Source organism: Mus musculus, chromosome 6, assembly GCF_000001635.26.
Source record: "Mus musculus strain C57BL/6J chromosome 6, GRCm38.p6 C57BL/6J".
Taxonomy (NCBI): domain Eukaryota; kingdom Metazoa; phylum Chordata; class Mammalia; order Rodentia; family Muridae; genus Mus; species Mus musculus.
Genome location: NC_000072.6, coordinates 94,520,531 through 94,534,935, shown reverse-complemented (window position 1 = coordinate 94,534,935; position 14,405 = coordinate 94,520,531). Strand labels below are relative to the sequence as shown.

Sequence of the window (14,405 nt, the reverse complement as noted above, 5' to 3'; positions counted from 1 at the left end):
AGGAGCCACACATCTAGGTAGGGCAGATCCAACGATAGCCAGCACTGATCAGGAAGAGGAGGGGCATTCACTTATTGTTTGAGGCAGGGTCAATCTATCTATCATCTATCCATTATCTATCCATCTGTCTGTCTATTTGTAGCAGGGTCTGACTATGTAGTCTTGGTTGGCCTGGAACTCACCGTGTAGACCAGGCTGACATCAAACTTACAAAGTTATCTGCTTCTGGCTCCAGAGCACCAGGATAAAGGCATATGCCCCCATACCCAGGAAGCAATGACAATTTCATATTACATTATGATGTTATGGTAATGATTTTCTGGTAATGATGATCAGCCCATTATTAATAAATACTGCTTCTCTCCCACAGGCCCTCAAATTTGAAGCAATGTTCTAAAAGAGTGTCTTAGTTCCCTCACATGATTAGTCTGTCTGATTCTGACCCTGAGACAAATTACATTCAGGGCATATGCGGCAGTGGCACTTAATACATGACTGCTTCAAAATTAGGGGAAAACAATGAAAATAATTCAAAACCAAATGAAAACTAATCCCAGAAAAGAGTTATTGTAGTTGAACGTTAAACTACCCGAAAGTCCCGGAGGCTTGGGCAGTGAGCCCTCGGTGTTCTAAGAGACCATCTCCCTCAGCAGAGGAAGAAGAGACAGGACCTAAAGGCAGCCTTACCTCTTCACTTAAGATAGTCAAAAAGATCTGCAAGGTCTTTGAAGAAGCAGACACCTGTGCCCTCTGCTTAACCACTTCAGAAGGAACTCGAATCAAGCAGGCCACCTAGAATATACAAATTTAATTATATCGGGGAAGGCAGTAGCTGTCGATAAAATTGACATCTTTTCATAAGCAAAACTAGTAAGGCAAACATCATCTCAAGGTCTAATGGGAGGTGTCAAAAGTCTTTTGTTGACCTAAGATTCTTGAACCTTTGGGGATGCACTGTCATCAGTGCCAAAGCCCTGATCTGAACAAGTTCTTCTCACTTCCTGACACCGTGTTCCACACAACTCTTGGTGGCAGGAAGAAAATTCAACTCATAGAACAGTATGCCACACGGCTCAACTTCTCAACCCTGTTTGACCAAGGAATAAAACAGAACAAACTTTGCTTGACTGGAAGTAACACACCTGGGGAGAGAAGGCTGACTGTAAGCTGGCACTCCTACTCCTGCCTACCACACACCAGTCTCTGCCAACTCTCAAGCAAGCCTGGCACCTAGGCCTTGCCACCACACAACCGAGGAGTCAACACCCCAGGCACTCTGGGACCCAGCCCCATCATTCCCAGACTCTGGTCCTGACTAGCCATACTCAAACCTAGCTAGGTCAACAAATAATTGCCTAAATTGCCTTCGGTAAAGTGAAGGGGAATTAACACTAAAGGCTACTGCGTACCAAGCACTATCACAAAGATCTGCAGGAATCTGGCCCAGCCAGAGAGGCCAAAAAGTTGCAGCTCTCCAAGGGGGAGCTAGAGCAAAGTGGGCTACCAGGTCTCTTCCACAATCGCTGCTGGTCCAGAGTTGATGGCAGGTGGCCGGGCACAGTGGGCAGCTAGGAGCCAAAATCAGGGCCACCAAGCAGGAAGTGGCTAAGGCAGGCTGGAGCAGTTTCAAGCTACTAAAGGTCCGGGAAAGAATTCTCTTCTCTTAGGGTGTTACAGCAACAAAACAGGCACTCTCAGATGGTCTTTAGTGAAATAACCGGTGTACTTTATTCCTTACGAATAGGACCTTGGTGAAATAACTCGTGTACTTTATTCCTTACGGATAGGACCTTATAAACATTTTGGAGTGGGGTGGGATCTAAAGGCAGATGCTTTCTATTGGTTTGGTCTGAGATGTTAAGGATGTCTCATCTCAATGTGGAGGGGCTTCAGGTGTTGCCCCTATGTGACTGGTTGTCATAGTCCATTCCATGGAGTACAGTGGTCACGTGTTCCAGGACAGGAACGTGGTTGGGAGTAGATTTAAACACCTACCATTCTCAATGAGAAATGCCAGGGTTTCTGAATCTGCTCGACCTTACCAGGTTTTCCATCTGGTCAACTGCTCCATAAAAGGCTGCCTGCCTTCTTTCAGAAATAGAAGACTAAGTAATTGTTCAAACCAGAAGGCAGGAGTGGAGAAGGGTACTCAGACACAGGGAGGAAGACATAAAAAAATCATTCAACTGTTTAAAGGGGAGGCTTGTGCTTAAGCCTCAACATAGCAGTAATCCAGACAGGCAAATGCTTTCTACATCTTGGGTTGGTGTGCCATGTTTTACATATGCACAAGGGTAATACATTCCAACCTTTAGAATATGAATATACCCTCATACGTAAAGGATGGCAAGAAAGGCAGATCATCTTTCTTCAGCGACACAGAGAGCCAGGCCTGGTAGCACAGGTTTATAATCTCAGCTTCTGAGGTGAATAGAAGAAGAGGATCCAAAGTTCAAGGCCTCCTTGAACAACTGAGCAAGACTGCATCAAAAGACATCCTGGAGACCGCCCAAGACAACACAGGCTATCATCACTGCTCTTGGTTGCCCACCAGAGCTTGACAGTTAAGAACCTATGACTGCAGACAGCACACACGTGGGTAACAGGACATGGAGAAATCAGGTTGGTGCTGACAGTTGGTGCTTCCTCCTTACTGGCTCGGCCTCACAGAGCCAACAGTGCTGTGCAGGCTGCTGACAGTGCTGTGTAGGCTGCTGACAGTGCTGTGTAGGCTGCTGACAGTGCTGTGTAGGCTGCTGGAGCAGGACAGCCATCCACAGTCTCACTCAGCTGAAGTGTGTTTGTTCAAAGTATAGTCTTCAAATTACTAATCACGGATTTTAATATAACTTGGATATAACAAAAAGGGATTTTACTTTTTCCAAAACTAATAGCTCTAAGAGTTACAAAACTTTTGGTGTCAAAAACACTAGTCACAAACATTTTGGACTCTTTAGCTTCACAGCCTCTGATACAATGGTTCAACCACACTATTTTAGTATAAAGAAGCCATAGACAATGACATGTGAATGAACAGCTTGTACAAGTTCCAATAAAACTTTATTTACAAAAGCAACTAGCTTGCTCTTGGTATGAACACTGACAAACTCTTCCTTGGTACCCTCCTCTGTATAGCACACAGCACCGATGTATGCCTCAGTACTGAGGTGCAAGGACACAGGTGACATGATACATGTGCTGTGGAGTGGACTGACATGCAACATCATCTCTGAAAGCTCAAGATAATGATGCTTTTTCTTGACACACAATAAGAGATATGGCTCTAATGAAGGATTCATTACTGCAAGCTACATGTCTTCCAAAATTGATATTTTTAAACAATTTTTAAAAAATCTAATTTCTGTTTCTTCACTCATCAAATATTTTAATCCCACAGGTGTGTGTGTGTGTGTGTATATATATATGTATATATATATATATATATGCAATGGAATCCAACATCTTCCTACCCAATCTTCCTTAAACTCAGTTCAGTTCAAAAATGATTTTGAGGCAGACAATGCACACGGCCTCCACTGTAAAGATGAATGAGGTGTGCCCCGTTAGTTGGTGTGGTGGTGCATGCCTGTAGTCTCAGAACTTGGGATCAAGAGGCATCCTCAACTCTGTATGGAGTAGGTCAGCCTGGGCTACATGAATGCTGACGAAGAAGAAATAGAAGAAGAAAGAAAACAAATGGGGGAAGAGGAAGGAGGACAGAAGCAATGTCTCAAACACAGGACTTCTGGAACCATGAAGAAGAGGGTATTGAGTCTAGGGTAGTGGGGTAGTGGATGTGACTTCCAGACCCAGAGGAAACTTAGAGAACTTTCAGTTGAAGAATCTTCCAAATGAGCAGAAAGGTGCAAATGGAAAGGCAGGAAGAGGAAGTACAGCGAAAAAGGCACATGAACACAAAGAGTGCTTGAGGGATCGCCAGCCTGTGTCAACACTGTCTCTTGGCTGGCAGCCGCCCAAGCCATAACCTATTATCAATGCACCAAGTCACGGTCAGGAGCTCCAGGAAATCAGACAAGGAGGCCCAGCCACCATAATACAGAGTTTGAGCTTCATGCCACAACTTTAGAAAGTGAGAGAGTTTAAGCAGAGACTCGATCACCTGTGCCAAGACTGTGGCGCTGTAAACAGTACGGTGTGGGGGAAAAGTAAGATCCAAAAACCAGCTACACGGCAGGAGACGAGCTAAAAGGCTGCCACAAAAGTCTGATGAAAGATGCCAGGTACCAACAGGTTGGAAAAGATCTTTACCAATCCTACATCTGATAGAGGGCTAATGTCCAATATATACAAAGGACTCAAGAAGTTAGAATCCAGAAAATCAAATAATCCTATTAAAAAATGGGATCCAGAACTAAACAAAGAATTTTCAACTGAGGAATATCGGATGGCCTAAAGAAATGTTCAACATCCTTAATCATCAGGGAAATGCAAATCAAAACAACCCTGAGATTCCACCTCACACAAGTCAGAATGGCTAAAATCAAAAACTCAGGTGACAGCAGATGCTGGAGAGGATGTGGAGAAAGAGGAACACTCCTCCACTGCTGGTGGTATTGCAAGCTTGTACAACCACTCTGGAAGTCAGTCTGGAGGTTTCTCAGAAAACTGGACATAATACTACTTGAGGACACAGCTATACCACTTCTGGGCATATACCCAGAAGATGCTCCAACATATAACAAGGACACATGCTCCACTATGTTCATAGCAGTCTTATTTATAATAGCCAGAAGCTAGAAAAAACCCAGATATCCTTCAACAGGAGAATAGATACAGAAAATATGGTACATTTATACAATGGAGTACTACTCAGCTATTAAATACGACGAATTCATGAAATTCTTAGGCAAGTGGACAGAACTAGAAAATATCATCCTGAGTGAGGTAGCCCAATCACAAAAGAACACACATGGTATGCACTCACTGATAAGTGGATATTAGCCCCAAAGCTCCAAATAACCAAGATACAATTCACAGACCACAGGAAGCTCAAGAAGAAGGAAGACCAAAGCGTGGGTGCTTCGGTCCTTCTTAAGAGAACAAAATACTCACAGGAGCAAATATGGAGATAAAGTGTGGAGCAGAGACTGGAGGAAAGGCCATCCAGAGTCTGTCCCACCTGGGGATTCATCCCATATACAGTTACCAAATCCAGACACTATTGTGGATGCCAAGGAGCCTGATATGACTGTCTCCTGAGAGGCCCTGCCAGAGCCTTACAAATAGAGATGGATACTTGCAGCCAACCCTTGGACTGAGCACAGGGTCCCCAATAGAGGAGTTAGAGAAAGGTCTGAAGGAGATGGAACCCCACAGGAAGAACAACAATATCAACTAACCAGTCCCCCAAGAGCTCCCAGGGACTAAGCCATCAACCAAGGAGTATACATGGTCCCAGCTGCATACGTTGCAGAGGATGGCCTTGTCATGCATCAATGGGAGGAGAGGTCCTTGGTCCTATGAAGGCTTGATAGATGCCCCAGTGTAGGGGAACTGAGGGTGGGGAGGTAGTAATGGGTGGGTGGGTGGAGGAACACACTCATAGAAGCAGGGGGAGGTAGGATGGGATAAGGGTTTTCTGGGAGGGGGGAAACCAGGAAAGGGGATAACATTTGAAATGCAAATAAAGAAAATATCCAATAAAAAAATAAAAAAAAGAAAGATGCCAGGAAATAAATGTGGCTTAGAGAAGAAGGGTCAGATTCAAAGAAAAAGACAGAATAAAGTCTCAGGCTTGCTTTGTTAAGACTACTCAGACTGCAGTCTATAAATTGCTCAAATAAATCCCTTACTAATGCATAGGTGTATCATCAGTTCTGTTCCTTGGAGAACCCTAATACACTCAGTAAACAAGAAAAATACCATGGCTGGAACTACAGAAGCCACCAGAGGTCAGATGAGGTCTGGCACCAAAAGAACAACGCATCACCCAGAGAAAAAGCCAAGAGAGGAATCAAGACCAGGAACGGAGCCCTGAGGAGCACCACCTCCTGAGGGCCAAGAAAGACAAGAACTGGTCAGTGAAATCCAGGGGCAGGAAATGAAGTGTCCTGGTTGCAGTGAGAGGCTTCCCTGGGGGTCGGGATGGGGCACACAGAGAGCCAATCTGGGTTTAGAGTGCACTGCCCTGTATGCAAGGCAGAGGCCACCCAGGCCCTGGGGCACCTACAAAGGAGCCAGGACAACTGAACTATGCCATAAGTGCAATGCACACCAGATCCGGAGCAGGCAGTGTGAGGAGGCAGACTATCCCATTATGAATTCCTCTACCCTGGTTACACACCAAAATATTAATATTATGGATGTGTGGATGCAGCATGAGAATCAGCCTGTTGTTTTCCACAATTTTTAATGTGAAACTACGGGTACATTCTTTCTGTGCTGTGCTTCCAGCGGGTCTCCTAAGACAGCTTCATCCTCACGCATAGCAGCAGTATCTAGGGATGAGGCGTCAGAGTCCAGGTCAGTGTAGTGGGGCAGACCAGCAGTGGCATCTCAGCCATGCTGCTCTCGAGATCATTGTATCACCCAGACAGGCAGGCCAAGTTGAGGCTCTTCCTGTGGCCTTCCCTCCATAAGCCTTTCTAGACCTCCTTACTTCAGATCAGAGACAGTAACAACAGTGACCATAAGTGATAGCTATGTCGGCAAACTCATTTAGTGATGAGTTTGCCCATGAGGTGGACAGGGGGCTTCAGACCACTACTGTGATACTCTGAGTAACCTCGTAAGCAGTCCCCTGCCCTCCCTCAGCTTCACTCTGCACCTAATGGTTCCACTTTCATTTCCTGACTAGTGAATAAACATATGTTTATATAATTACATGCATATGACCATATGAGTGACTTTCTTTAGTTGTTCTGAAGCAGAAGGTTTTTTGTTTGTTTGTTTTTGCATTTGTTTTTTTGGTTGGGTTTTCTGTTTGTTTGTTTGTTTGTTTGTTTGTTTGTTTTTGGGGGGGTTGGTGTTTGGTTGGTTGGCTGGTTTTTCAAGACAGGGTTTCTCTGTATATATAGCCCTGGCTGTCCTGGAACTCACTTTGTAGACCAGGCTGGCCTTGAACTCAGAAATTCGCCTGCCTCTGCCTCCCAAGTGCTGGAATTAAAGGCACGCACCACCACTGCCTGGCTGAAGCAGAAGTTTCTTATGATATCCATTAGATACTATTTATTTGTTGTGTGTGGTATGGTATATAGTGTAGTATATATGTACATTTAGGCAAGCTCATATGACTTACCTATGGATGTGCATGCATGAGGCCAAAGGAGACATTGGGTCCTCTATGACTTTCATCTTATTGGTTCTGGTGGTGGTGGTGGTGGTGGTCTTTCTTATTCTTGAGACAGGCTTTCTCTCTCTTTCTGAACCTGAAGCTTTCTGGTTCGTCCAGACAGCAAGCTTCTGAAATGCTCCTGTCTCCAGCACCCTCCAACAAGGTTAATGGCCTACATGGCTATAAGTGGCTTTTATGTGGGGGTTGGAGGTTCGAGCATGGGTCCTCCTGTTTCACAGGAATCATTCTTACCCACGGAACAATCCCTCCCAGCCTCTTAGTCTTTTTTTTTTTTTTTTTTACTTTCCCATTATTATACCTTCTCTGTTACAAAAAGTCCTTCATTATTCTTAATTCCCACATAAACTCTTACCTGACTTATTCACTCTGTGTGTGTGTGTGTGTGCATGAACATGCTGAGTTCTGAAGTCAGTATGTGGTACGCTCCTCAAATGCTTGTTACTTTTACGCTTTGAGACAGGGTCTCCTCTCCCACAGAGCCTGAAGGGGGCCATTTCAGCTAGGTGGGCTGGCCTGTGAGCCCAGGGTTGTTTTCATCACTGTCTCCCAATAATGGGGTTACAGATGCATACAGCCATGTCTGGCTTTACATGGGTGCTGGGGATTTGAACTCAGATCCTCTTGCTTTCATACTGAGCAAGCTTATCCACTAAGCCAACTCCCGAGTCCTACTTAGTAACATAATTTAAAAAAATTTTTTTCTACTGACCATAAGCACCTTGAGAGTGAGAAAATATATATCAATCTCACTAACCAGCTGAAGAAAAAGAAAACTCTATATTTTTGTAGAAAAAAATCAAACTACCAAGAAGGAAGAAAAACACCAAAAAGTTATACATTTCCACAGAAATATCTTTACTGATCTAACATTATTTTTCAATTATCTTTTTTCATATGAAGAATAAGGAAAAATGCAATAGGATTACAGGTAACTTTTTCCTGCTTATCCATATTTTCTAAATTATTTGCAATTACAATGAACAAGTTCTGTAGACCAAAGACTCCATGTAAGGGAGAAATAAAAAGCAGGCCAATTAAAATACACTTACAGATATGAGATTAATGCTAGGTTTGACAAGATTGTCTCTTTTTAAGTTAGCAATGATCTACAACAGAGCAGTTCAGACAGCTTCTTAGAGGCTTGAAACTGCGTACAAAATTGCTTCTTCAGGTAAGAGTGTGAACTTTGAGAAACCCCCTGAAATCAGAGATGCAAAATGAAGTCCACATCAACAGGAACCTAAAGACAAGCTCCCAATGTCTACAACTAACCAAAGAATGAAAACACAGAAAGAAATGAAAGAGAAGAGAAAGAAAAGGGCACAGTAATACCGTGTGCTTTCCAATTCAGGAGGTCAACAACGAAACGTAACCCCAATATCGGGGAAGAAGGAACTGACCACTTCTGAGGCTCAGCATCAATATTTATGGAACTGCATGCTTCAGAACCCTTTGTGCTCTTAGATTACATTTTTATTTCTTAAAAATACAGAAACAAAAGAAAAACTTGGAAAAGGGTCTCCGATGAAAAACCATCCTGGCCATTGCCTGGTACAAAGGCCCCAGCATGGCGTCTGACTTCTGTGGCATGGCAATTCGGGCCCAAGGCAGTCTACAAAGAAATGCCTCATCTATCTCCATCTGCCCCTCCATGCCTCCCATTTGGTTTTTTGATCTTTCTTCAATTACAATGTAATGGACAACAGAGCATTCCACTGCACAAGAACAAAGCATGGCTGAGTGCTACAGATCTGTGACAGGAAATGCAAATAATGCAGTCCCCAGGTCCCCTGGCACGCGCTCTGTGGCATGCTATCTCCTCATATACATGGGATGAACCCAGGACATGAGATGGTGACATTTCATTAGACCTGAGAATGCTTCACCTGTTAGTGTTCTTTCTAAAGATAATGGTAGTTTCCCAGAAAGGAAATATGTATGGAGCTAAGCATGATAGTCCATACACGCAACCCTAAACCTCAGGAATAGAGACAGGAAGATTAAGATAGGATAATATAGCCTACAGGAGAGGAGACAGAGAGAAGGGCAGAGATATAGAGGTAGAGGTGTGTGTGTGTGTGTGTGTGTGTGAGAGAGAGAGAGAGAGAGAGAGAGAGAGAGAAAGAGAGAGAGGAGGGGGGAGAGACAGAGACATAGAAAGAAACAGAGAGACAGAGAGAAAGAGACAAAGACAAATGTGCCCCCATTGTTTTTTCAACCTTAAAAGAGAAACAGAATGTTGGACTCACTAGAATTAATACCAGAAATATAAAACTTAAGTCTAAATTGTGGCTAAATACTAATGAGGTTACCAAGAGTTGTTGAAATTTCTTTCTTTGAAATAAAAACCTCTCTGAATGTTAGCTTACTGTTACTGTTGCAGGGGGCAACCCAACCATCTATTAAATAAAACATAAAACTAAAAAACAAAAAAAACCCCTCTAAACCATAATGTATGAAAGTGAGTTGGTGATCTTCCGCATCACACTAAGACACAACCGAGGACAATGACATCACCATTCTCTGGACTTCTGCTGTGGAAGTTACTAGAGACCCAGGAAGCACAGGTCAAACCCAGACTTTGTGATCACCACTTCCAGAAATCATCTTCAAAGTTTGCCATACTTACAAGCATTCGAGAGACTCAGCTAACTTTAAATCAGTAAATTCCTCATATGGTTTCAAATGGCAACTCGGGAATACATTCAACAGAAGCCCGCATACGCCAAGCAGGGACTAACTGTATCTGGAGAAAAATCGGTGTTGCGCTTTACAGAACAAACTCAGGGCAGACTGCTACAAGGAACATGGGGAAAGACTGTAACACTGAAGACTTGGGAAGCAGTCTAGTTACTTGCATTCTATGACTCTTTCTTTTCAGAGTTTCCCAAACACTCTTTAGAAAGCAGGCTTCATAGGGAACTTTCAGGATAGCATTTGAAATGTAAATAAAGAAAATATGTAATAAAAAAATGAAAAAAAAAAAGCTGGCTTCAATTTATAGCTAACATATCTTTTCTATACCACTATTTAAAGTGAAGAAAACTTCTACAACTCCACGGTTCATTTGTGTGTCAACTCTGCCATCTTCTGGTTCCATATGGAACTGTATTTGTTGGTGAACAGCAATTCAGAAATCCTACTTACATTTCTCATATTGCAACACAGTTTAGCAAACCTTTCTTCTTAAAATGGCCCCCTCACATATACAACCTATAAGCACCATAAGAAAAATTTAAATCTCTGCGGGTACTAGTCTCTCTCTTGAGAAAAACCAACACTGCCCACTGATAACGCAGACTGCACACTACGTGAACAGCCTTCTCAACAGAAATCATATTGAACTGCAGGCCCTGGGTAGTAAGAATCAACATACAAACCAAAGGCTTCCCACTTCTAGTCTCCGTCACAGAAGTGAGTCGTGATTTGTGGGAATGGGAGCCCAACTCATCAATCTGTAGGTCCCTCTTAATGAATAACTACTGTTTCTCTAACACACCATATACGTGACGGTAGGCTGGGACAGAGTATTTTGGGAGGAATTATAGGAAGGGGCCTCCTCAGCTGGAGAGAAGCTATCAGGCAGCTTTCTGTAGCACACAGGATCACCTGCATCCCCTGGCTTGCGGCTCCTCTCTCCACCGTTGAACCAGCAGCTTGGCATCCTTGGGGTCCTGGACCTGCTGCTTCCCTTCCTTCCTGGTGTAAGATGCTTCGAACTGCACTGAGCTCCCCCCTGATGTCTTAGGAAACCCCAGCTCTCACGGTCTCCAGTCTTATCTGCTCAGTCTCTTCTGCCAAGTAACACTCTCAGGTTTCACATATCAGGAGTGGGAGGCATGATGTCCTCTCAAATCGAAACAGGACATTCCAGAACATGCTTTTCTTATTCTAAAGAAACTCAAAATGATCTACTTTTTGATTTTTTATTTAATATGCATATGATATGTTTACATCATCACCCCCTCTCCACTCTCTTACACCTTCCCCCACCTCATCTCAAATTCAAGGCTGCTTTTCTGTTGTCTGGAGTTGTCTGCTTGATGTGTGTGTGTGTGTGTGTATGTTTGTGTGTGTGTGTGTGTGTGTGTGTGTGTGTGTGTGTGTGTGTGTGTGTTGGAAACTAACCTATTAAGAGGCACATCCCTGGAAAAGACTCTCTCTCCCTCTCCCCACAATCATGAGTTGCCTGTAGTGGAACCCCGTGAGACCCCCATCCACATTAGACATGTCAACTGGTGCTGTCATTGTTTAGGCAGCCTTACTGGTGCGATTTCATGAGTGTAGCTTCCCTGTCATACCTAGAAGACACAATCTTGCTGCAGATTCTCTGGTCCTCCAGCTCTTACATACTTTCCACTCCATTTCCCAATGTTTCCTGAGCCTTGGGTGTATGGCTGTACTATGTATTATCAGTTGGGGCTGGGCATTCTACAGTAGGCTGTCCTCTGCATTGACCTGCTTGTGGGGGGAGGGGGTGTTCTCTGAGGAGGGGGAAGTGTAACCCTCTCTGTACCCACAGAGGGTATAAGGAAAAGAAGTTAGAATGGAGATAGGAATCACACTGGTTGGCGAGTGGTGGAAGTGAGTTCTCTTCTAAGATCTACGACCTCACTAGCCTTGGGCACCTGGCCGACTTTCAAAAACCAGGCTTCATTTCCCTCCTGGGCCTTAAATCCAATCCGACAGCTGTTAGTTACTGCTAAAATTGGAGAGAGCTTGCCATGCTGGTCACTGTTGCGGTTCACAGGCATCGCAGCTACGTAGGACAGTTTATTGTTTCCTTTCCTTGGTAGCTGGATATCTCCTTCTGGCACTATAATAGCTAGCCTCAAAGAGGAGGCTTCTGGGTCAGATGCAGCTCAATTCCTCTAGGTCCTGTGTCTGAAGCATACAGTATCTTTTGCAACTGTCTTAACTTTGACTGATCTGGAGGCAACAAGACTAACAGTAATATTCTACATTGTTGAGTTACTTGCACTCTCCTGACCAACAACTCAAAAGAAGATTTCTCATGCCTGGGACTAAAGTTTTGTTACACAGTCTATGGCTCCTATAAGGAGCCATCACCCAAATGGCATAACTTCATTTAAACTACACACACACACACATATACCCACCTGCATGCACGCACATATTATATAGGTATATATAAAATAGTATGATGCCCTATGGCTTTTTCACAGATCCTTAAATGTTATTTTCCCTCCTCCTTAGGATTCACCTAGGTCATTCTCACTGGAGAATGTTTCTACAGGACTGGTTGTGTGTGTGTGTTGGGGGGGGGGGTGTCTCTCTTGACCTTTTATACTGTTTATTTTTTAATGAAACCTGGGCATGTGAGTTTCTTTCATTGGTTATACGGCTGATGTGGACAAAGTGGGCTGGGCCAGGGTGCTAGCTGCTGCAGGTCTTGGGCTGGGTATGGGACTGGGGAAGGAGCAAGTGGGCTAGGGTCAAGTGGACTCACCAGGCTGGGCAGAGCACAGGTTGAGTGAACAGTGCTGGGCATGTGGGCCAGATATGGTGCAGGAGAGACAAAGTCAGGTGGACACAGGGGACTGGACTGGCACACAGTATGAAAGTCCTGGGCCAAGCCTGGAGCTTAGGGATGGTACAGGCTGGGTTCACCAGATTGGATTGGTACATGGGATGTATAAATAGGGTTAGGCCTGAGGACGGAACAAGGAACAAGTGGGCTAGTCAGGCAGGCTCACCAGGCTGAGTCTGGGTATACAATGGACAGATGGTGCTGGGCCTGGAGGTTGAATGTAGCACAGGCAGGAACAGGTCAGATGGATACCTGCTCCAAATGTCTATTACCCAAGTCCTATCCCTTCCCATCTCTACTCCTGTCATTTTATACAGAACATAAAAAGCAGAAGTCTCTGCAGAGTTGGCAGTGCACAGAAACCCTGGCCTCGTTCATCATCTTCCATGGTGTTCTCTTGTCCATGCAGAGCTAAGACATCTTCAGCAACTTGCTCAAATATTTTAGTTTAAATTCTCTGTATTCTTGTATCAAAGCTGTAAAAATGTGTCACACAGAAATTTATATGGCATGAAACCAGAAATAGCATTTATTATAGCTCGTGTGTGAGGTGCAAGGCTGAGCACTGTGTAAGCACTGCATTGTTTCATCCCTGTAAGAACTGGGATAGGGCAGCAGGCAAGCATGTTTGTCTAGATGAAGAACAGAAGCTCCATGAATCAAATAGTGCGTGTGCGCACACGCGAGTGTGTGTGTGTGTGTGTGTGTGTGTGTGTGTGTGTGTGCGCGCGCGAGTGTGCGTGCGTGTGTATAAAAGTCACAGTTCTGACCCTCACCTATAATTTGAAAATTGATTATCCCCCATATCACAAGTCCTCAAAAATAGTCCTTGGCCATTCAATAAATGAATCCAGTGATTTATTTTATGTGCTACTCAGAAATAGAATCAACAGTTCTTATTCTGCTTCCTAGCACCTGTCATGGTACCAGCTATATATAGCACACACGAATATAAGAAATCACACAGCTACAGACAAGGCAAACCAGTGATCCAGGCATATAACTCATTACCTTTCCAAGACCCGTGATCTAGCCAACCGGAAGATGGGCACTAGGAGGAAAGGCCACATTCACAAGTCGGCACTGTCCTAAAAATGAGTTTACCTCTAACAAATCATGGACAAATCGTGGGCTCACACATACAGAGCTAAACCTAACTTCCTTTAATGCTGCTGTGCTTAGAGAGAAGGACTCTGTTTTCCTATTCTCAACATAATGACATTACACACTCACAGCTCAAAACAGTTCCTTCAAACTCATCATCATGTCTGAACATCATGTTGTTACTATAAAGCTCAGCCTAATTTTCTCCCATTAACTGATACATTTCGAAAACCCAAAATTAACACATCTTGTATAGTAGCTAAGTAGCATGATCAATGAGAGATGACATTGGAACCATAAATCAATGCCATCTGCACTAAAGCTGCAACACTGTCAGAGAAAAAGGAGTATTTTCCAGATGCAAAACCAGCAAGGGTCAGAAGGGACATCAGCAAGAACCCTTCATCAGATCCCTCAGGTCCTCAGCAAGTTCAC

At 43.9% G+C, this 14,405-nt stretch overlaps 1 protein-coding gene across 13 annotated transcripts in view; it reads right to left on the bottom strand.

The window, feature by feature from the left end:
- The window catches only part of Slc25a26 (solute carrier family 25 (mitochondrial carrier, phosphate carrier), member 26), a 104,365-nt gene that overhangs the window by 69,724 nt on the left and 20,236 nt on the right, over positions 1-14,405 (bottom strand). For 11 of the 13 annotated variants that reach the window (XR_868874.3, XR_868875.3, XR_003956252.1 and 8 more), the window contains one exon: positions 688-792. The exons of the other annotated variants lie outside the window; for them this stretch is intronic. Coding sequence is in view for 5 of the 11 variants with exons in the window: in XM_006506520.2 (XP_006506583.1) it covers positions 688-792 (105 nt within the window). In the remaining 6 variants the exon portion in view is untranslated. Of the gene's footprint in view, positions 1-687; positions 793-14,405 lie in introns of those variants that run through there. 13 annotated transcript variants of the gene reach the window in all.